The sequence below is a fragment of the Poecile atricapillus genome, chromosome 3 (genome assembly GCF_030490865.1).
Source record: "Poecile atricapillus isolate bPoeAtr1 chromosome 3, bPoeAtr1.hap1, whole genome shotgun sequence".
NCBI classification, from domain to species: domain Eukaryota; kingdom Metazoa; phylum Chordata; class Aves; order Passeriformes; family Paridae; genus Poecile; species Poecile atricapillus.
In genome coordinates this window covers 41,734,096-41,756,449 of record NC_081251.1, presented here as the reverse complement: position 1 = coordinate 41,756,449, position 22,354 = coordinate 41,734,096, and the positions used below count along the sequence as shown (strand labels likewise).

Genomic DNA, 22,354 nt, shown 5'->3' with positions numbered 1-22,354 from the left:
TCCCAGTATGAAAGAGGATTTCTACTTGAGTATGAGGTTGGCATGTTGACTGCTGGTCCTTTTTTCTCTGCAGTTTCTTTATTGTCATAGAGAGCTAAATCTGGAGTTATCACAATTTCAACTTCAAAGCAAAAGTTCTGCTATTCTGAGGTGGGAAGAGAGTTGGGGGTGGGCAGAAAGAAAAGAAAAAAAGCACTTCATAATGAGATGTAGAGTCTTTGTAGTGAGAACCAAGATGAGCAGATCCTGTCTAGTCATGCCCATAATGGCAGAATAGGAGTGAATAATTAAGTTTCTAATGAAATGGAGTCTTGTATTGGAACACCACTTTGGAACAGCTGACAAATTGAGCTTTTTATCCACACAGGTACTCAGCATTCCTTCTGTATCTAGCCAAGCAGGGAGAAAAATTAAGGATATTATTTACTCTGTCAAAGCGTTTGTCAAATCATTTCTAGATGCCAAGCACAAATGGAATGTATGTGCGTGCATTCCATTCTTTGACGTAATAACACTATTACGTTTCATCCAAAGTTACTAAACTTAGTAGTTTTCCTGGACCTACTATCTGTGGTATTTTCAGACCTCCTGAAAGCCAAGCAATTCCAGTGTGATCAGTGTTTGAATGAGGTACATCCAAAGAAAACTTAAGAGTTTTACAAACAGAAGTCAGTGATTGTTGAGATAACTCTGAATAAGTTACATTATGGTAATGGAGTTCATTGTGCCATAAAAGAGCATATGAAATTATTGATATTATCAAATAAAAACTATTTGTGGCCCTTAATAATCCAAAGATTTTAAGGTTTGGTTTTGGTTTGTTGTTTTTTTCATAAGAATAAAAGTTGCTAGTTTTTGGTTTAGTTGGCTATGCAATACGCATTCCGTGTCACTTGACAGAAGTGTTCTTTATCGTGTCCTGCTCCAAAACAGTTTTACTGACTTTCTCTCCCCTGTGAAGCAGGAACTATTTTCCAGACAGCAGGTGACTGTACCTTAGTGGTGAATAAGTAATTCCCGCATGCATGATTAGTAAATTGCCTTGGGATTCATTGGCATAAAAGTCATTGCATGTGATGCTGTAAATCCCCAAAATAATGGGCTTAGATAATATGCAGAAGATTTATATTCTCATTTATTGCCAGTTTTAGCTACTTGTATATTAAAGCTGCATAAACGAATGTAGGATCGTCCTATTCCAATCCAGCATCATAAAATGCCTTACTGAATGCCTTCAATTTGAGCTACCAAAGTAATGGTAATCTATCTACCTTTGTTGTGAGATAGAGATCCGAGTATCTTTTTCCTCTAAGTACCCAGGTTTCTTCTAAACATGAAGTCATCTTGAAAGTTTTCCTGGCAAACTTGAGATAATTTGTTAAACTTGCGGTGATGGTTGTTTTAATGGTGTAGAAAAAAAATACTTCTTTTCATCAAACCATTTTAATTTTCTTGTTTGATGAAGCCCTGGCTCTCAAACTCTATGGAATGGGTTTTAACTGACTAGGTAAGAGGTGTAATTGAGCTGTTGCTTTGGGGAAGGAGAGTAGCTGAGTGCTAGTTTTGTTCAGATGCATGACAACTAGTCACACTCATCTTGTTTGGGAGATGACACATGAATGACAGGGGTGGTCCAAATGAAATGTTTATCAGTGTGTTTTTTCAGTCTTTATACCCAGAGTTTCTTCCCTGTTCTTCCCTTCCCTCAAAACAGTTAATCCTAAATGCAGAGCTTTTCGAATTTGCCTGTTAAGTCACAGTTTCTGTATTATTTCAATCAAGTAGTACAATCAAGTAGTATGTGGAAAGGAGTACAATCAAGTGTACTCCTTTCCACATAGAGCTGTAGTCACTATGCTCTTTACTAAGTCAAGGTCATGTCACACAGATCTGCAAAGGGCCCTGTTCCTTGCAAAGCAGTGCTTTGACAAGCTCATCTATCTCCATTCCCTGGCTGAAATGACTTGGTTATTTCATTCTTTTACCCTTATAAAAGATTATAATTGTGACTTTCTATAAAAGAGAAATGGCTATGAGAAACATTTTCTGTAAATCAGGTTGTGATATTTGCCAGATACATGCGCGGTAAAAGAGAGATAGAAATTTACAACATATGTAAAGTTAAGCAGAGTCAGCTCTCATATGGAAAGTTAATCTTTAGATATCCTGAGAGCACACATCACATCACTGTTAAAATGTGCGTGGCTATTTATGTATTTATATGTGAGAGTGCGTCTGTGTACATGGGCACACTTACAAAATTGGTTTTCTATGTAAATTCCTTGTGAAAACCTGAAAAATTATACTTTATTATTTCATTCCGAAAATTATTATTATGGGATTTTTTTTCACTTGATATCAGTTTTGCAAAGTTTTTTGGAGTGAGTGAATAAAACAGCATTAATTATAATCTCAGAGTGATGATGCCCTTATCATACATTTATGTTTTACTTTAAATTTCATTTTCTCATTATGATTAGCTGCGCATGTGAATAAAACATATAAGTGCAAATTATGGTTATATACTCGTCCAATATATTTTCTGCTATTCTGAGGAGAGGTAATGTCATGGTAGCATTCAGTCAGAATGGAATACCTGTGTATTTTGGTGACAAAATCACAGTTATTCAGAATTTTAGGGTTAATTTGGAATTGTGTCAGAAGAGGGGTTACTGAAGAAAGTTAAATTAGCTAAGACTAAGAGATAAAATGAAATATATATATATATATTGCACTGCAGTGATTACTAATATGATGCCTGGAGAAAGCTGACCTAGAAGCTAGACAGAGTTTAGAATAAAGTAGGTATTTGAAAGGCCTTAAAGGATACATCTTGGGCAGTACACGAGCCTGGCCAGGGCTACACCCAAGATGGACCTAGAAATGGTCACAAAATGGATGAGTGGTCATGAGTTCTTCTTTAAGTTTTGGTCCATCTGCGTATCATGGTTAATTGTCCAAGCAATGCTTCAGGTTGTGAAGTCCAATCCTTCTTGTTTTCTCTCTTCAGTCCACCATTGTTTATGCTATTGGGCCTGACACTTGTAACAATTGTCCTTAGTATCAAGCTGGAAAAGGAATTGTTTTGTCTACCTATGCTGTGAAGAGAGCTCACTAATACTTAATATGAAGCTCAAAACTGCACAACTAGGCACCACAGAATATGAAAAATATAACAACTAAGGCATCAATATCCATATTTTGAGTTGGTAAACAGATATTTCACAAAGGGCTCTGCAAAAGGACTCTTCCTTTTATAATGACCTTTAGACCTATATGCATCTACAGATACATATGCATGTAAATATATTTAATAAATGACAGCTCTGGGCATTATTATGAATTTCATAACCAGAGTTTGTTCTTTGGAATTATTAGGATCACAGTGATGTGAAAAGTACAGAAAGGTAGCTCACTGTATAGTTTTACCAAATATTCAGACAAATAAAGATTTGCTAAGTTTGCAGACAGGGAAGTCCCAGGCTGCTGAGTGTTTGAGCTGCCTCCTGCTTCCCAGTCTGCTGCAATCTTAGGTGAGAATACAAAGCTGAAGCCCATCCAGAAAGAAAATTCATGTAATTTTCTTCCTACTCTTGGAAATTATTTACCTGTACAAATTATCTATTGGAATATTTGATAGGAAAAAAAAAATCTTACCAATATGTGAGCAAGTTTATTGTGTGCCTATTAGCTTTCATTTCTCATGAGTGCAGCTTGGGAGATAAGCTGTCTTGCAAATGTTATAATTAGAAACACTGATGTCAGAGAAATTGGACTTAGTTTTGTTCTTCTTAAATGACCACAATGTAGAGTATACTAAAAGCTGATTAAAGATAGCAATGTATCGGTTTGCCTACATGGCATACATGAATATATAGATGCAAGAAAACACCATAGAGGTAAAATAGAGGGTGGCATTACTGTCTGCAGCACTTGTCCACTCTGTAATGCCTTTTTGCAAGCCAGTCACGGACTCCAGAGTCAGTCAGTAATGCCTTAACAACAGAAGTGAGTTGGTACTTTGGGTCGTATCTCTCTCTGGCTGTGAAGGTTCATCAGTTGTGCCATATACTCTGTACCATTTCCATGGTGCTATTTGAAGCTGGCAGCTGCTGAAGCTGATGAAAGTAAATATAAATGATGACTGCAGTAAAGGGGCCTAGAAAAAATTACTATCTATGCTCCCCCATACGTGTTCATAAAAAAATCCTGCTTTCAGAACTGTACGATCTCAGAAAGTACGTTTTCTTGCTATCGAGTGAATGCTGTGGATTTGCTGTTTCATGCATTTGTTTAAAAAGACCTACTGACTAGCAAGTTTCTTCTTTAATATTTTTGGCTGACTCCAGTCACCGATTTTCATTATGTGTGTCACTATTACCACCGTATAATCTGAACATAAAAAACATGGTGCTGTAACAAATGACTCCGCAGCATTGACAGTTATAGCAGGACCATTTCAAGGCTGATGAAAAATTTCCCAGAGAGATCTCAGGTCAGGTTTACATAAGCTAAACAGGAAATGATTGCCAGCATTAAATCCTAAATGTTTTGTGTAACTTCATCTACATTTTATGTTCCTGCACGTCTTCTCTGTCTCTCTCAGCTGATGAAATTCCACACTTCCTTAGATTAGAGAAATAAGTTCATGTTTCACAGTTTGTTGTTCTTGCTAAGCTCTACAAGGTTTTGGGATTTAAAATATGTTATTTAATAGACAATAAAAAGTTTCTTCAGCTTTTGATTGTTTAAATTTTACATACTTTGTAAATTTTTATGATACCTAGGGGTTTGTTACTGCTTTTTCCCTATGGACTACTAATGGAAGTTAGCCTGTCTAGCCCATGTGCTAGATGCTGTTAGGATAAAACTGCCTTTGACTTTCACACCTCTCAGGGGACGAGTAATTGTTGTGTTCAAACAGCCTGTAATTGTGATCCCGCTGGCTTTCTCAGTACGCTTCTGGCTATTAGAATCATTAAACAACTCAGCACCTGTTAACAGCATTGTAAATATTCAACCCTGCTTGTGTGCAGGTTGAGTCCAATATAGGAGAAGGCTTACAGAGCCCAGCCTCATAAATTAGAGCTTCTGACAAGTCAATTATTGTGAAACTGGGCTTCACTGTGAAATAAATGAAATGGTGTGCTGATAAAAAGGTAGGCTGTCTGTTTATAGCAAAGGGGAACTAATGACTAGATGATTCAATGCAGTGAGCATGAAACTGCATTGTTTTTATTCTTTATCTGTAATTAAATAGTTAGGCAATATTGCTTCATAGAGGAACTCAGTATTATGCAGTTTTTATACTTGGAACATACCAACATGCAGAATTGAACTTGCATTTATTCCTGAGCATTGAAATCTAATGTCACGATACCTCAGTTTTCACTAATGATTTTAACACAGTCTTTCAAGATGAATGGCTTTGATTTTTATTAGGGGAAAATGTGCTGAATGACCAAGAAGCTCCTGTGGGTGTGCTCAAAATTATATCTGCCTCATTACAGACAGTAGTTAAAACATACTGGTACCACTTCACTCAAGATTACAAAGCATTTAAGATTTTTCTTTACATTGTGTTATTTCCACTAGGCAGCTACATATACATCCTTTGACAACAAATTACAAAGAAGCAGCAAATTTAAAATTCACAAAAAAATTTAAAATATACTAAAAATTCCTTTATGATGATAATTTCAGTTAACTGCAGTGAAATTCTGCAAATTAGGCAGAGCACAAGAGCACAAATATGTTTGAATTGGTGTCTTAAATTACAGTCTCAGGAAAGAATTTCAGTGTATTGCCCATGTTCCTTTTTTTCGTTTTATCAGTATTCATCATGGATGTTATGGTGCTGCAAATAAAGGTGCTGAGATTATATGGTGGAAGTCTGGATACCGTGACAACAAAGTGCCTCTATTATAAGCATTTCAGAAGTATTCTATTCCATTTAGAGAGAAATAATAATGAATCATTAGCGGTTTAGGAGCATAAAATAGAATTTTTTTTTCACCTCCTTAAACAACTTATTTAGCTAATTTGCTCAATTATTTTCAGAAGGTAAACAAAATTTGACAAAGTAATTTCTGCTAATAACCAGAAAATAAATGTGATTGGTGATGTCGGGCAGATAAAATGGGCGGATAGAAATTCTGACCATTTTGTATTATCGCAACATCACTTAATTTAAAAGGACGCTCATGAAATTTAGGTTGCATCAAAATCACTCTTAGAGTAATGATTCAACAAATGAGTTTTCTTTGCACGAGGCTGATAATATATGGCTGGCTGCTAAAAAAAAGGTTTTTTTTCAATACAAATATTTCTGTTAGTTTGGTTTGGTTTTGGACAATAGGTGTGTTGTAAGTATTTCAGATCATCTCAGCATGAACCCATATAAAATGTCACAGAGTTGAATACTCCACTGCTCTGTATCTTTGCTTTGTTGTTCTTTCATGTAGCTGGCTGGTATCAGAACACATTTTTTATATCTTTTCCTTATGGTACTACTGGTTGATTCCAACTTTACCCAGGTACAAGTGAATATTCAAAGCTTCAGAGAATTAATCCCATCATTTGGAATTAATAGCAAGCAGAAAATATCTGGACATTGCAGTGCTGCTATTTAGCATTCAGGCATTTTCGGTTATGCTACTGCTATTTAAAGAGATGTATGGTAAAAACCTGGTTTAAGAAAATAATAATGCAATCAGATTCTTTAAATTAAGCAGTTATATAAGGATGTTTGTAGCTTATAAAATTCATGTAATTCCATCTTCTGAAATTTGCAAACAGCAGCATTACAATAAATAATAGAGAGTTTAACTCAGAGAATGGGATTCATTTGCCCATATATACCATCCACAACTGAACTGGTTGTCTAAAGTTCTCTTTTTTTAATCAGTGATTACGTTTCACCTCATCCTGAAGCAGATATTTAAAATACTGAAGATGAATAGGATTCTGTAATTTCTGCACATTTTTTCCAATGGCAGTGAAAGAAGTATAAAAAAGCTAACTCAGGTGCAACAGTAACTTTGTAAAATTGGCTAAAATTAATCTCAGCGCATTCTTTTGTAGCCTGTTGTTCACCTGCCTAAAAGAGCATTGAAAGAACCTACTCTCAATTTCAGGGGTTTTATTTCAAGTGGAATGCTGAGTTCATCATAACAGTAGTAAATTTTAGTAAAGCAAGGCAGGTAGAACAAAGGAGCATCTTTCATCATTGCACAATCTCAGTAATCTATTTCTGCCACAATATTTGACAATTAAATGAGCAAGAGCTACCTTCTTTATTCTGCTTTTTAACAAATCAGTAAATCTGATGATTTATTGTTTGTTTTAATTCTGCATTGAAATTGGATGGTTCATTTACTCTGCTTAAATTCAAGATTTTAAAGCTTTCTAAGCATGCTCAGTTTTTCTTTATTACTAATAGAACTTAATGGTTACTTTCCAATCTGGTGCCTTTACTGAATCTAGAGACATAAGTTCTTACTGCATTTTTATCTGGAGTAAAAGTTCTCACTGAAATTATGTTGGTTCATACGAGTAAAATCTTATCATACACCTCAAGCTCTATAGTTAAGGACTGCAAACTTCAGTCACTGTGTCTTTTTTATATGCTAACATAAAAAGAAAATATATTTTGGCACGCTTCATAAACTTTTTTTTCATGCAGAGAACTAAGCCATTGTGATGATATAGTTAACCTATATTTTGTCTGACGGTGAACCTGTGAAGTAACCACATTAAGAAATACCCTATTTCTTTTTTAAACAATTCTGACTTTGAGAATAAAATGTCACAGAAATGTAACAATACCAACATTTGGATTGGTATAAGTTTACTTTTTCAAGAGATGTCACTATATGTCTAGTTTTACTTTCGAAGTTGCAGGATGTAAGGACAGCTGCTCTCCTGGATGGATGCTCTTCCTTCGTCTTGAAGTTAAAATACTGTTACTTGTGTTGGCATTGCTTGTTCACTCTCACACTTACCAGGAAAGTGTACCTGTGAAAGCAGGAAAATTTTCCCACTAACAAAGTAGAGCCAGTCCTGTTCTGTTTGTATCAACCTTTCTATTAATAGATAAACAAATTGCCATCTTTCCCTATGTACAGGCTTGCCTTATGTTGGTTACTCCCACAAACCATTTAAGAATCATGGATTTCTTGTTAATCTTTATAAAGGACTGTGTTTAATTGTTTAATGTGGATATTTGCTGTTCCATATGTGTACTGTAGAAGCCTTGTAAGTTTTCCTAGAAGACATTGTTGTTAAAAATCTTCAGACTGTAAAAAATATTCATATAATGCATTTGCTTCCATTTTATCTAGTTACTATAACTTGGATGATGTGAGCCATGACACTGTGAATAAATACCTCTCAAGCCTTGTTGAGAAATCCCTGTTTGATTTGGAAGGCTCCTACTGTATTGAAGTTGGGGAGGTAAGACTTGTATAATGTAATGTATGCCTCACAAGATTCAGTAAGATACACGCTCCTCGTAGCTGTGAACAGCAAGATACATGCTCCTTGATGTTAGAGTTTGTGCTTGGAGCTCTTTGTTACGTTTATGTTGAAAACTGCTGTGGCTAAATTATGATGCTAAATTGGTTTTGCTGTTCTCTCTTAAAAGTGGTCTGAACATGTTTCACAGTTATGTAGGAACACGTTATGCTGAAGCACTTGGGAACTCTGTGCGTTTGATTCTTCTTCTAACAGGACAATCGCAGCATTGAACCCCTGGTGTACGGACGTATTGCCTCCTATTACTATTTGAAGCATCCAACTATTGGGATGTTCAAGGATCAGCTGAAACCTGAGAGCAATATTGAAGAACTGCTCTTAATTCTGACAGTAAGTGCTGATATTTCTTTAAAAATACATTTTTTTTACTCTTAAAAACACAAGTATATGAAAAAATCACACAAAATAAAGAAGAGTCTTTCTTCCCTGATCTTTAAATTTTTTCTTGTTTTGAATAATTTTTGATGTTTCAAATGTTTCATCTTAGCAGTACATCAAAATTACTATATACGCTTCTTTCTCTTCTTATGTCCCTTTATAATGTGCAGGATCTATACAAATCTGATATTTGTCTTTTCTAAGTTGAGTATATTACTAATCTGCCATAGGAATGACTGCTTACACTAAATCTGTAGCAGGTTCATCACTTTGTCCTGGAACAGTCTGGAAGATACAGAGGCTTTAAGAAGCAGGGGAAACATATGGAAAATACCTCTTTACTAAAATGTCTGCTTTTCCCAGCCACCTCCCAATCCTTGAGGTCATAACCTATGACAGCAGCATCTCCCACAGTTAGTCTGGAGACTGTTTAACAGAGAAGTGCAATGCAAGGCCAAAGATACCATGCATGATGGATGCACTGTGTCAGTATTACATTCTCACCATAAAAGAATCAGGGCTTGCTACATTTTCCTTTTTAAGTATTTACGTAGTTATAGCTACAGATTTTCCATTTTCAACGTGGTGTAACTTGTACAAATATATTTCAAAACAAGAAGTGTCTGAATATTATCCAGGAAAACTTATTTCCACCCCTATAAGATTATAGTCTCTCTTACATTAAATGCATTATGCAAGTGACCCAAATTCAGTAATATTCTGATTTCTAAGTGTGAGCTTCAAAATTAAAGTCCCATCTTACAGTATTTATGTGTCTTACTTTTGTATTCATTATTGTTTTGGCATGCTGCCAGAACTTCTCTGAGGAGAACTACAAGGAGAAAAGTTAAAATAGTGCTATTCAACAGTTTGCAACTGAACAAAACCTGATCAGCATCTTACGACACTAGGAAAAGCACTTTTCTAGTACAGAGACTTTTCTTCCTGATAAATTTAAAGCACCTGCTGCAAACATTCAGAGTGTTACAGCTCAGAAATAAAGGTCACAATAATCTTTTGTGATGGAAACTGTTAGACAGCCTAAATAAGGGAATTGCTATCACTGACCCTGCAGTATCTGTTGTTCTGATGTCAGAAAACATTGCAATTACACAAAATGAAATTCAGTGTCTTCAGGTGAATTCAAAATGGTAATCATCCACAATACCTAGATATGCTGTATGTAAAATAACAGAAATTTTAAGAAGTAATACCCACATGTGAACAGAAGTTAAATAATACAATGTTGAGTATTCAAGAAGAGTGTTTTACTCCAGCTGCTATCTTTTTAAAATCTCCTCTCTAGTGAAAATTTTCTGCACCTAGAAGTGTCAGGATTTTTTTTTTCAGACAAATTTGGGTAAGGAAAGTTTGAGAATATTAGCAGAGATGGCATTTCATAACACTTCCTGAGCTGATAAGTAGGATATGGAGGAGGAATGATGGAAGAAGAACCTAGTTCTGCCTGTTTGAATTTGCCTGTTTGACCTGTGTGCGTTCAAGAATTGTAAAAGTAACTGGCAAATATTTCTATTGTAGATGAAACTTAGGACCAAACTTAATGTTTGGTAGAGATTGTAAAATTTTAAGTTCATTAAACTTGCTTTAATCTTTTCTAATTTTTCTTTTCCTGATAATAAAGTTTTGTAAGTTATCCATTCACAATCTCAAGAGGAATGAGACTAAAAATAAAATTGCTTAAGGGTCAAAATGCACCACATGTAGCAGTTTTAGAGATGAGAAGGATTTACAAGTGCTGGATGCCATTAGAGCTGACAGTTCTTGCTTACTTTTTATGTGGATGTTGATTCTCATAATCATTAGTGGAACTACTATTCTGTCTTACTGAAGGTGTAAAATGAAAGGTTTTTTCAATCTGATGTAGTGTTGAAAAGAAGTGCCATTTCAACACTTATTGCCAAGGATTTTTTTCCCCCTAAACACTGCGCATTAATGAGTTTTATAATTACAGCAGTTGCTTCACACCTCTATTGTTAACCAATGACATTACATCTGCCTCTCTCCACTGTTGCCCTCCTCCTTCTTATTGAAGCATTTAGCGGTTTTGGCAATAGGGAATTACATGGCATGGGGTAAGTAGTCTAATTAGGTATAAGTGAAAATCCTGAGGGAAAAGGATGTTTAAAAAGTAATTTGAAGAATCTCTTAATGACACTGAAACTGAAAGCTGTAGCTATAGTACAAAAAGGCCTGTTACCATTACAAAAATAATTATAATTGTGATTATTCTGCTGATCACTCAGTTTTAAAGTTTCAAATTTTGGACTGTGTTTTTTAAGAATAAGCATCCAAGCATTTCTGTTGCAGTTGCAGGATTTCATAGACGTAACACTTATTTGTTGGAGTTTAACCTAAGCTTGCAAATCTTTAGATATGTACAAGTTTCTGATGTATATAAGGAACATTTGAGCAATTGAACAATTGAACATTATTGAACAAATTGAACAATTTGAAGAAAGAAAATCCTGATTTTCATTTTTCAAATGGGATATAGATACAAAATATGTAAATAACTTGAATAGGAGCAAAAGTTTGTTTAAAACATGGAAAAAAGCAAGATTTTGTTCAAGAATTCAGAAATTTAGGATTATATTAAGGGGGTTAAATATGAATTTGATTAAGGGATTTTGAGTTTCAGATTGATATTTTTGCATTCTGAATGGAAGTGTTCAAAATTCAGGATTGATCACCAGTGAATTATCGAAGAACCTTTACAGCTCATGTGAAAAAGTAGTTGTGAGTCATCCAGTATCTAGTGTTGTTTTAGTGTGGATCTCTCAAAAAAGTCACATAATAGCAGGATTTGTTTTCACTTAGTGGAAGACCACTCATAGTTTTCTCCAGTATCTGTTCTTTTCTCTGATTTTATTTTACCTTTCCATTTTGATCATCTGCCAGCATTTTACAAGATCAAATGAATTTATTTTTTTTTTCCTACTCTGGTGAGTAGGGGTTGACTATTTATAACATGAACAGGAGCATGGCACATGGGAGCAGTCATGTTGGAAATATACAGTAATAAGTGATTCGAATAGGTGGGCAAAAATCTCCTCATGGTTGCCCTGCTCCTTTCAATAAATCTGTACCTGACAAGTTTGAGCTGCCTTGGGTTTTCAGTTAGCAGGTGGAACTTCACATTCAGTTATTTTTGTCACTGGCTTGGGCTAGTGGACTGGTAATTTTTTTTCTGAGAGAAAATGTTTGATGTTTTTCGATAGAGCTTTCTTTAAACTATCCCTAACCAGGCTCAGACTGTAGTAATCCAAATGAGCTTAATCACTGTTAAGTTATGGTGCTTCTTGCATTAAGTATTATTGATGAGAAAGTGTTCATGAATTATTACTGACAGGCTGGATTTCCCTGAGGTGCCTAAAGACTGTTTCCTGTAATTCTGATAGTTAGGTGCAGAGATTAAAAAATAGGTCTAGGTAAAAAACAATGATACTTTAGGGTAATTCTTGTCTTTTTCTGCACAAATGTTTATAAAATCAATTAGTGATTTGTTTTACCTTGAGGAAAGAAAGTCTATCTTTCTGATTGATCAGGGCTGTGACACCTAGATCCACTAGTTTCATGATTGTTGGTGATTTTTAACTTATCTGGTTAATATTCCTATTTACAGAGCAAAAAATTTGTCATACTTGTACATACCAGAGAGTGAAGGAGAGAACATTCCCATCTTTCATCCCTTGTTTTATCTCCATGTTGTTCCTAATTTCTTTTTTTTAAGTTTCTGCCTACAAAAGAGAACTGGTTGGTTTTCATGTTCCTACTGCTGTCTTTCATTTAAACTGTTTATAAGAGAGAGGGATTTTTTTCTTAGAAAAGGAAGATTAGAGAGAGAACATGATATTTTTGTTATAGTGGGGCACACGTGTCTGTCTTTCTGTGCTACAAACATGGACATAGAAGTTTGGTATCCATGTGCCTCTTCCCTATATTTCTTTCTGAAAATTGTTATGGTGACACTGGCTTGCATTAGACTAAGTAATTTGGAACTCAGCAGAAAATCTGTCATTGTTGGAGTCACAGACTTGGAAGGTGTAAGGTTCATGAAACAGGCATTCTCCATTCAAGATACATAGATAGCAAATGGGTAGAGTTATTAATGCCTTATCTGTCTTTCAGTACCTGGTCAGTATTTGTACTATGAGAACCTAGATAATTAACCTGTAGCTTTATTTCTTCTTCATCATTGCTGGCAATTCCTGCTGGCAATTTCCAACCAAGGAAATACACAATTCTTTGTGAGTATTTACACTCTCAGCCTAAAATAATTTTATTTCTGTATGGGGATTTTGTTGCTGATTTGGTCTCCCATGATGAGGCTGCAAAGGTTTTTGACTGAGTGATAAACCATCTTTTCAACAGCTCTCCATTTAAAATCTAGGGAAGGGGGGATTAATTCCCTACAAAAATACTGTCAAAAAAGAGAAGCTAATGTGATCTGTTTTGTTTAATATTTTCCCTGCAAGCCATGGCAGAAGCATTGCTTTTAGGAATTTTTAAGACATTATATAAAACTGAGTCTCTGTTCTTCAGTTATTTCAGAAAAAAATCAGATCACCCTTCCTAAGTCAGTCAGTGTTTACAGTTAGTGTAAAATTACATTTACATTTAATTTAGAAGAAAATAAAGGTGCTACTATGATTTTCTTCAGTGAAACTATATTCATTAAGTTATTCTTTTTGAATATGGAATTTCAGTGTCAAGAATAGAAGTATTTTATAATGTAAAATTTATATCAGATGGAAAGCAATTTGTTACATGCTAGCCTTTAAAGAACTTCCATGTCTGATTTCACATCTATGGTACAATCTCAACAATATGAACATCAGCGCTGTGGCCTCAGCCATTATTCATATTTTAGTAATAGAAGAAATATTTTTGTATATTTTTAACAGAAGAGAACTGTTACCTCTTACAATGAAATCTCTTCTTTATAAATAAAGAAGAGATAAATAAAATCTGGTAAAATAAATCTGTACCAGGTACTGTTCAATGCATAACTTTCATCCTAAACACAGGCATTTCCTGGCTAATTTACTTAATTTTTGTATAGCCTGTATTCTCTGGATTTTAACATGTTAAAACATTTGTGCTTCAGTTCCCACTTGAATCATCTAGATGGTATCTAGATGGTGCATTTAATAGTTTAAATTTGAAAATTATGTTGGGGCTCATGAAAATAAAACAAAATGAAATAGCATCCAAATTTCATCATCTATATCCAGTATATTCAAAAATATCATGTACTTAGTGGAAAAAGTACTCCTCTGGATACTCACACATTTAATTAGTCTTGATTTTTCTCTAGTCCCAGTAGATGGAGCAGTTTTTAATATTGCTGTAGTTCTTGAACTCAGTAATTTTTTTCTGACATCATGACACAACTGTTTCCTGGTCTTCTTTTTGCAAATGATTGTTTGATTTTGAAGGCATGATATGCTGGCTGCCTTTCCAGGAAAGCACAGTCCATTAGTAAATCAAGGTAACATTGCCCACCAGTGACAGCTAGCTCAACATGGCATAAGTCTTCCATTTTTATGGCATCAGGAAGAAAAAATTACATTCAAAACCAGAAAATACAGATCCTTTCCATCTCCAGTATACATGAGTTTCTGACCTGTAATTTACAGGTCTCCTTTTTTTCATATACAATCTTCTTATTTAATATCTGTCATTATATACCACTTAAAAAAAACAACAAAGACTAAAGAAAAGAAAAAAAAAAGAAAAAAACCAAACTGAATCAATACTCACAAAAACTAAATTAAAACCTGTTTTAAAGTTGTAGCTAAATGTTTCTGACAAATATTTGCCACAACAGAGGCCATAAAACAAGAACTATTATTTTGTATATAATATTGGGGGGGAGGGGTGGAGTTAGTTTTTTTGAATTTGCTTTTATTGCAATGTAACATGCAAGGGAAAAACTCTTGAAAGTGTATATAGCTGTGGCAGTAGAAAGCAGTACCCATTTCAAACGCCTGCTTTAGTAACTGTTTCTGTCAGAAAAAATGAGGAAATAAATTCCTTTAACAAGATGCAGCTATAGCAGCAAAACACTCACGTATACTAGTAGAAAGTATTCTGGGAGCCAGGTAGACAGAAGTACTGTCCTGGTCTGGTAGCTGCAAAGGTGAGCATTCTCTGCCATCTGTGGCAAATCACTGTTTGCCCATGGTAGAAGCAAGTTCAATGATAGCAAGCTTGGTTTAACTGACTGCTCAAAGCTGCATGCAATTCACCCATGGACCACTTATTTGTTTGTCCATTTACCACAAACACTTTTTACTTACTGCTGGACAGTTAGAATTGTAGCAGAATTGTAGCCATCATTATGCAAGATTTCAAATTATGCATAGTTGTGTACATGCAGCCACTACTTGGGAAAGTATTCATATAGGAAATTAAATGGCTTTTTTCAGCAGTCATGTCATATGACTGTTACACAATAGCATATACAATATATTTGTTGAAGTAATGTTTGTGTTTGTTGAAACAGAACCAAAGTTCTCAACAGCATCTTCATTATGGTAAAGCTGAATGTTTTATGATCTGTAAGGCTGCTTTGATAAATGGTTTTATGTCCTCATGTCCCAAATGCTCCAGTGGGAAGTCACACAAGCTTAGTTTGTCTTTAGCAAGTCGGTTCAAGTTCTACCTGCTTTATTCCTCCCAATTTGTAATTGAAGCAGGAAAAGAAAATTTAGGCCTTCTGCACCCTGCAATTCTTTAGTCTCCACTGGCTTCTAGATAATGCCTGTGCCTTTGATAGATTTATACAATTGTACTATAAGTTATTACAATTATCATATTGGTGACTTTGTTTTCATAGAATACGGTTCACTCAGTGACACCAGCTGGACCATACAGACTTCTGTTTAAAGGCACAAAAATACTTCTTCTTTGTTGTCAGCATAGAGGATATCGCTTGTAAAACTGTTAAGGAAGAGGGTGACATTGTAGCTTGTTCTCTGATTGGAACAGAAACTTCAAGATAAGGATTGGTTTGGCTGAAATGATTACATCATACAAGATTGATATCCAGCATATATTGTTCCTTTAGCATAGTAGTTAAAAAAAAAAAGAGCATAAGAGGATTACTGATCAGTCATTAATGAAGTATCTGACACTTGTATTTTCCTATTTGCATTTAGATTCTTTCTTTGTCTCATTTTCTTTTTTCTTTTTTTTTTTTTCCTGATGGGCGCCTGTCTAGCTTCAGAAATTTTACTTTAAATGTTGATGTTGTGTATTATCAGAGATGAACTTTTAAGAAATTGGCCTCTCCTATTTAGAAATATTTAAGAAATATTTAAGAAATAGGCCTCTCCTATTGCCTAATATATACAAGATTATTTATTTCACAGCTAGTTAGGTATGCTACCTGTAACGATAGTAATGTTAGAAGAAATTGCAGAAGGATTTTTGTTACCAAATGGCCTTAGCATTTGAAAGAATTTGAAAGCATTTGAAAAAATAATGTATATATTTGAAAATTTATTGTATGATAGGAAGGCTTCTTTTAGAAAGCAAACAGTAGCACATTTTCTTCACCTCTGCTACTTAATAAATGTAAGCCAGGCATCAAGCAAAGTATCAGAATTGATGATGTATGGGAAAACTGTCAAAGTATGCACTTTTATAGTACTTTTTTTCTGGGGTAATGCTCAAATTCAGCTTTCCTTAATTTATAGTAGGCCATTGTCCTCTTTCCATGGAAGAATCAAATCAGACATCACCAGTTTGATTGGGCTGCCCACATTCCAGTTTCCACTTCTACTGCCTTTCCTTTCTGTCTTCCAGTTGAAGAATAGCAAGCCAGCAGAGATTACCCAAACTACTCATTTTCAGAAAGAGAAAATATCTCATGTCTATTCCTCTCACCTTATGGGGTGAGAAAATGGCTAAAATTCTTCTCACAGTGGGTCTCTTAAATGTTTCTCCTGGCAGAACATCACTATGTTTGCTTATGAAATGGGTACATACTTGTTTCTTGACTAAAGATTTTTAGGTACAACTGATGCATACAGTATTAGGAAATTTTATCTTAAACATATTAAATCATTGAATGCACAGTATTTTGTAGGTTAAGGAGATTAATTTCAACTGGTTTATCATTTGCTTTAGGCAACAAGCAATAGCAAACAACATGAGGTATAGATAATGGATGATTTTTTTCTTTTGTACATGATTGTTTTAGTATTTACTATATGCAGTCATATAAGATGCTAATTTTTAATACTTCTTTAGCTATAAGAATGCATGTTTGCTTTCTCTTGATTCACACAGAACAGATGGATGCTTGACTGCCTGCTAATCCACAGCTGGAATGGTTTCAGCGGTTTCCACGTTGCTGGGTTAGAGTGGCTTTTCTAGTGGACTGAGAGGGCAGCAAGAGAGGGATATCATTATTCATCAGTATCCCAGTGGGATCACTGCCAGCAGAGATTAATTTTTTCTGTTATGCTTGTAAAACAAGCTCAGGTGGAGTCTCTAATCCTCAGGGCACGGGTGGCAGATCAAGGAAGATGCTACAAAGCTAGTTAATTTTCAGATTCTAGGGGAAACAGAAGCTCTGTTAGATGTATAAATACATGATTGCAAATTTAAGTAGCTCAAATCCAAATGGGATCTTCCTAGACATCTGGTCCTGAAAATCTCTGTTTTCTTTGTCTTTTAAAATAAGTTCTTAAAACTTTATGCCAGAGGCAAAATATCTTCAATCTCTTTTAATTATCAGTTATCATTTCATTTTTTTTAGATACAGGTCTTACAGTGTATTTTAGATGAATGTCTTTATTTACATGTAGGCAAGACATGGTACATGTCTTTGTTGGAACACTGAGTTTACAGTCTTCTCACAAATTTTTGTGAAGTGACAAACACCAAGAAAAATTAACACTTGCCATAAAAAAAGGGTTAGATTTGCCTTATTAATGCATGGTACATCCTATTTTGGTAGTGGCATGTCCTGTTAAGGTCCATTGTTGTACAAAGGCATTTTTTCCATGTTATTCTTGGTATCAAACCTGTTGTCATTTGTAACAGAAATGTTGATAGAACTCAAATCAAGCATCCCAAAACACTCACAAGTTGTCTATTTGTATAATAGACTTCACATATTTTTCCTTTACTTTTTTGTTTCCTTAGTAATTACCCTTCTTTCTCACCCTTGTAATTACCAGCGTCTTCCATCTGTGTATTTCCTTGTAGCTCTTAAGTTGTTCAAAACATTGGGTTAGATTTTCAGGCAACGTTAATTCACATAGTTACACTGAAATGAATGGAGATGCGCCAGTTTTTATCAGCAGGGAACTACCCTTATTGAAATTTACTTGCAACAGCTGTCATTTCCTCTTAGAGTTGTGTTTTTTTATTATTATATTAAACTATATTCATTTAAAAGAGCTCAGAGTGAGACCAGTAGCATTGGCTTGCTGGAAAGACATTGTGCATGTATGTAGGCACCTTCCAAGTTTCCCATATATTTCTGCCAGTTTGTATTGTTCTTGTGTTATTCTGGGCTTGAGCCTCTCTTGAACACAGGCTGCTACTCATTTCACCACATGATGACAGGTATTCACGCCTGTGAACTTTTTATTCCCTTTTGTCTCTGGTCACATAGTAGTCTAGATCCGGAATTTAATCCAGTACAAAAATGCAGCCGTGTGCATTTGTGGCTCCCCACTAGGGGACCTGCCACAGGTCAGCAGATTTGAAATTTGGTTTTCAGCACACAGAGCTTTTACAGCTTGCCATTAACATATACAGTACGTAGGGGCCCTGTTTCACATAAAGAATTAGTAGTGCTTACTCCTGTCTCCGTGCAGAGTGGCATTAACTTAATGCAGAGATCTGTTAACTTCTTCCCTGGGTCTGGGCTCTGCACTGAAAGATCCCAATGGAGGATCAAAGCCAAAGATAGAAAATGACTGATCACTTTCCCAGGGAAAGCTGTGTGCCAGGATTTGCTATTCCAGTTTTTACTGCTATCATCATCTCAGTCAGTAGTTGGGCCAGCTGATTCAGCCAAGCTCAATTTCAAAATGCAGACAGACGTCCAAATGGAACTGAAGTAGAGTTCTCATGACAATGAGACTTTTGAATGTATACTCAGAGACATTTTCCCCGTTTCATGTTAGCAGATTACTGAGTTCATGCACTGAAAAGCTTTTCTGTAATAGTGCAATGCAATTCATTTCAGTACAGCCAAAACCAGTCAATTTTAAATCTTTCCTATAATGTGACTTGAGATTACAGGGAAAGTAAGTTGTGGGTCACTGCCCCATCTAGGTTTTAAGATTAAAGAAATGGAGAGATGATAAGACATTCAAAATGTGCAGGTTTGAAGCATTCTCATGAGAAGTAATCAGAAAAGTCAGGCATTTTGGAGAGGCAAAAACTCTAATATACTGTTTATAGCAATGAAATGTAGTAATTCTCTCACATTATGAAAATTCACTTTATAAATTGAATTTGTACTATTCCATTTATATTTATTTGCTGTGGTCAAAGCATCTTATTCTAGGTGAATAATGTGTATTCAGTACCAGATGTTTGCTGTTATTTTTGTCCTAATTTAGTTTTCTTTTGCATTTATGTTTTCGTAAACTGTGCAAGTATTACAGGAATACTTATAAGCAATAATTTAACTTAAAAACCTAAGAGCAAACTAAAGCCACATCTATGAAAGTTGTACAGGCTTAATACTATGAAAGTACCTCTACATTCACGGAAAATTTATTTTTAGAACTGGTTTTATTAGGACTGCCCGGAAAAAATAGCAGTGAAATATGACTGTAATCATAACCTTTATGAAATATGGAATGTGAGAGGTAGGACTTAAAATCATGAATTCATTCCTTGTTGTAATGTTTTAGTAAAGTATGTAACTTAAATAGGAAAATTTCCTGAAATAGAATGGTTCTATAAGTAAATTTTTTAACATTTAGTAAGACAATTACAGTGATTTTAGAATAGATATTATCTATTACTGTATCTTCCCCTACACTGAAACTCAGCTCCTCTAATATGCTTAGGGAACTAGAGAAAAAAAAAAGGAAAATCAACTTTAAAGTTACGATAGAAGTCCTAGGAATTTCTTTCCCATGTCAGATCATTGTTTCTTTATAATAATCCTCCCCTTCCTGTATGCTAGCATACTTGCATATTCTTTTATAACTCCATGCTGAGGCAGAGGTCTGTAATTTAACTTTGTAGTTTAGAAGTTCCCAGATCTGCCAGGTCACTCTGCTACTGGTAGCTAATATTGCTGACCTCCTATTGCTCTGTGAGCAGTGGCAAAGGTCCTTCAGACTCCTGACCCCTGGTCATCAGGAATGTCATCAGTAGTTTGTAGTTTGGATGTTTTAAGTAAGAGGTGGACTTGTGAAATCTAAGCCCTTTAGGGTGTTTTTAAGTGATCACTCAACTGTTTCATTGCCCTAGGTTGTGCTTTTTATGATGTCTGTAATTGTAAAATTTGTGGAGTTGATCATATGTAGCTATTTAAAAGCAAAAATCAAGCACTTTTCCACTTAAAGTTAAAAGTATGAGAATACAATTCATATATTGCATATTAACATAATAACATATTAATTAATAAGTAATTACTCTGATCACTAACATGAGAACTAAGAACTGTAAGAACTTTTAACTGGTATGTTCTTATAAACTATTTTTGTGGGTCCCATGACAGAAAGGGGCCCATTTTAAATCCTGAATGATAGTTACAAATTAATGTTTAAAACATAATAGATTTGCATAATTGCATGTTGATGGGTTTTACAACTTTCTCTCTTCAACTTATCGTGGCCAACTGGAAATTTCCATTGTTTGCTATGTTGAGTCTTAAATCTAGAGACAGAGCCCAGGGCAGCCCAGCTTCACTGTTTTGCTCTTACCCAGTTAATTGGGTTAATGTTACACCTAGAATTCATACTTTTTTTTCTTTTTTTTTTTTTAATATATGTCATTATCTCTAAAAGTGCATTAAACACTAATTAGATAAAAGATTTTAAAAGTTTCTATTTGTTTTAGAAGACACTGAACAGGTTTTTTTTCCTTAGACATTGCTCTCCATCATATGCATCTGTTTCCCTCCTTTTCTGGACGGTGAAGAGTGTTCTGATGGGGTGTTAAAAAGTGACTGGAGCATTTTCCTATAACCTATGCTGGAGTGGAGGGTTAGGGCAGAGAAGGTGCCCAGTGAGGGTCCCCAGTGCCCGAGAGGGGACCCCCTTTCCCACAGCCAGGGACGGCTGCTGCCTGGAGGCTGTGCCTCTGACTCCTCCGTGCTCTGTGGCTCAGGGCTGGCACAGGGCTCTGCTCTCTGCCTTTCCTCACTGACAGACACCAGCCCTGGGAAGGAAGGCATGGGAAGGCCCCCGAGGGGAAGGAGCTGTACTGAAGGGTTGGCTCTAGTGATGCTGGATGCAGTTTGATGGCACTGCCACATGCATGTGCAGTTGATGGGGAGATGTTGTACAGTGTGTAAAGACAAGGAGTTTATTTGTAGACATGGTGTCTGTGATTAATGACAGTATCATGTAGCAAATATATGTTAATCTTCCCTGAAAAGTGTTGTCTTCTTTTGAACCATGTTAGCCATTTTTTAAGTTCTCTACAAAGCCTCAGCCTGCTCTGTGGTTTAGCAGAGCCTGCAAGCCTGCCCTGAAAATCTGGAGCATTTCTTCTGCAAAGTTTGTCTTAAAAGTTTATTTTTACGTGGGGAAAGCAGAGTGAACTGGCAGAAATGGGTTTTTTTTTTCCCTTTTAGTCTATAATATGAATTTGGAAAACACGTCGTGTTTGTTCTTAAAACTTATAACTAGTAACATATGTTTGTAAGCGTCTTTTTATTGGAATATTGTCATAGACCTTTTATATCTAAGAGTAAAAAAAAACACCCAAGCATTTGGAAGTTTAAATTATGTCTCATAAAACTGAGACCAAAATGCATACACTTAGAGGCTACCATAAATTCCTTAAAATACGAGTTTATAATGGAATCACTAACAAAGATTAAATATTCAGAGCAGTAGTTGTAGCAAGTACTTCTCCAATTCTGTTTCTCAATCTACATTACCTTTTGGTATGAGCTGAAAAACCACTTTTAAGTTAGGTTTGGTTTTGGTTATTTTAGTTTTTTTCCCTCTTTTTTAAAGCACATATTTCCTCACCTTTATTAGTTTTCTGAATATAAATGTAAGCTTGATTATCTTCTAGCTGCCTGTAAGGATTCATCAATGTAAATGTAATGTCTTTTCATATAAATCAAACTCACACTTGAAAATGTGACAATAAAATATGCTATAGATAAGTTAGTTAATTTAAATAATGTTTATAGTATACACTTGTGCCATTGCTTTGTCACATAATATGGTCTTTTTCTCTTGGGAAAATCATTGTC

The 22,354-nt window shown here is 35.1% G+C and overlaps 1 protein-coding gene across 1 annotated transcript in view; it reads left to right on the top strand.

Annotated features, from left to right (window-relative positions):
- Positions 1-22,354, top strand: part of ASCC3 (activating signal cointegrator 1 complex subunit 3) — a 253,573-nt gene that overhangs the window by 204,432 nt on the left and 26,787 nt on the right. Inside the window, exons 35-36 of the mRNA XM_058835623.1 lie at positions 8,343-8,454; positions 8,731-8,865. Coding sequence (XP_058691606.1) covers positions 8,343-8,454; positions 8,731-8,865 — 247 coding nt within the window. The remainder of the gene's footprint in view (positions 1-8,342; positions 8,455-8,730; positions 8,866-22,354) is intronic.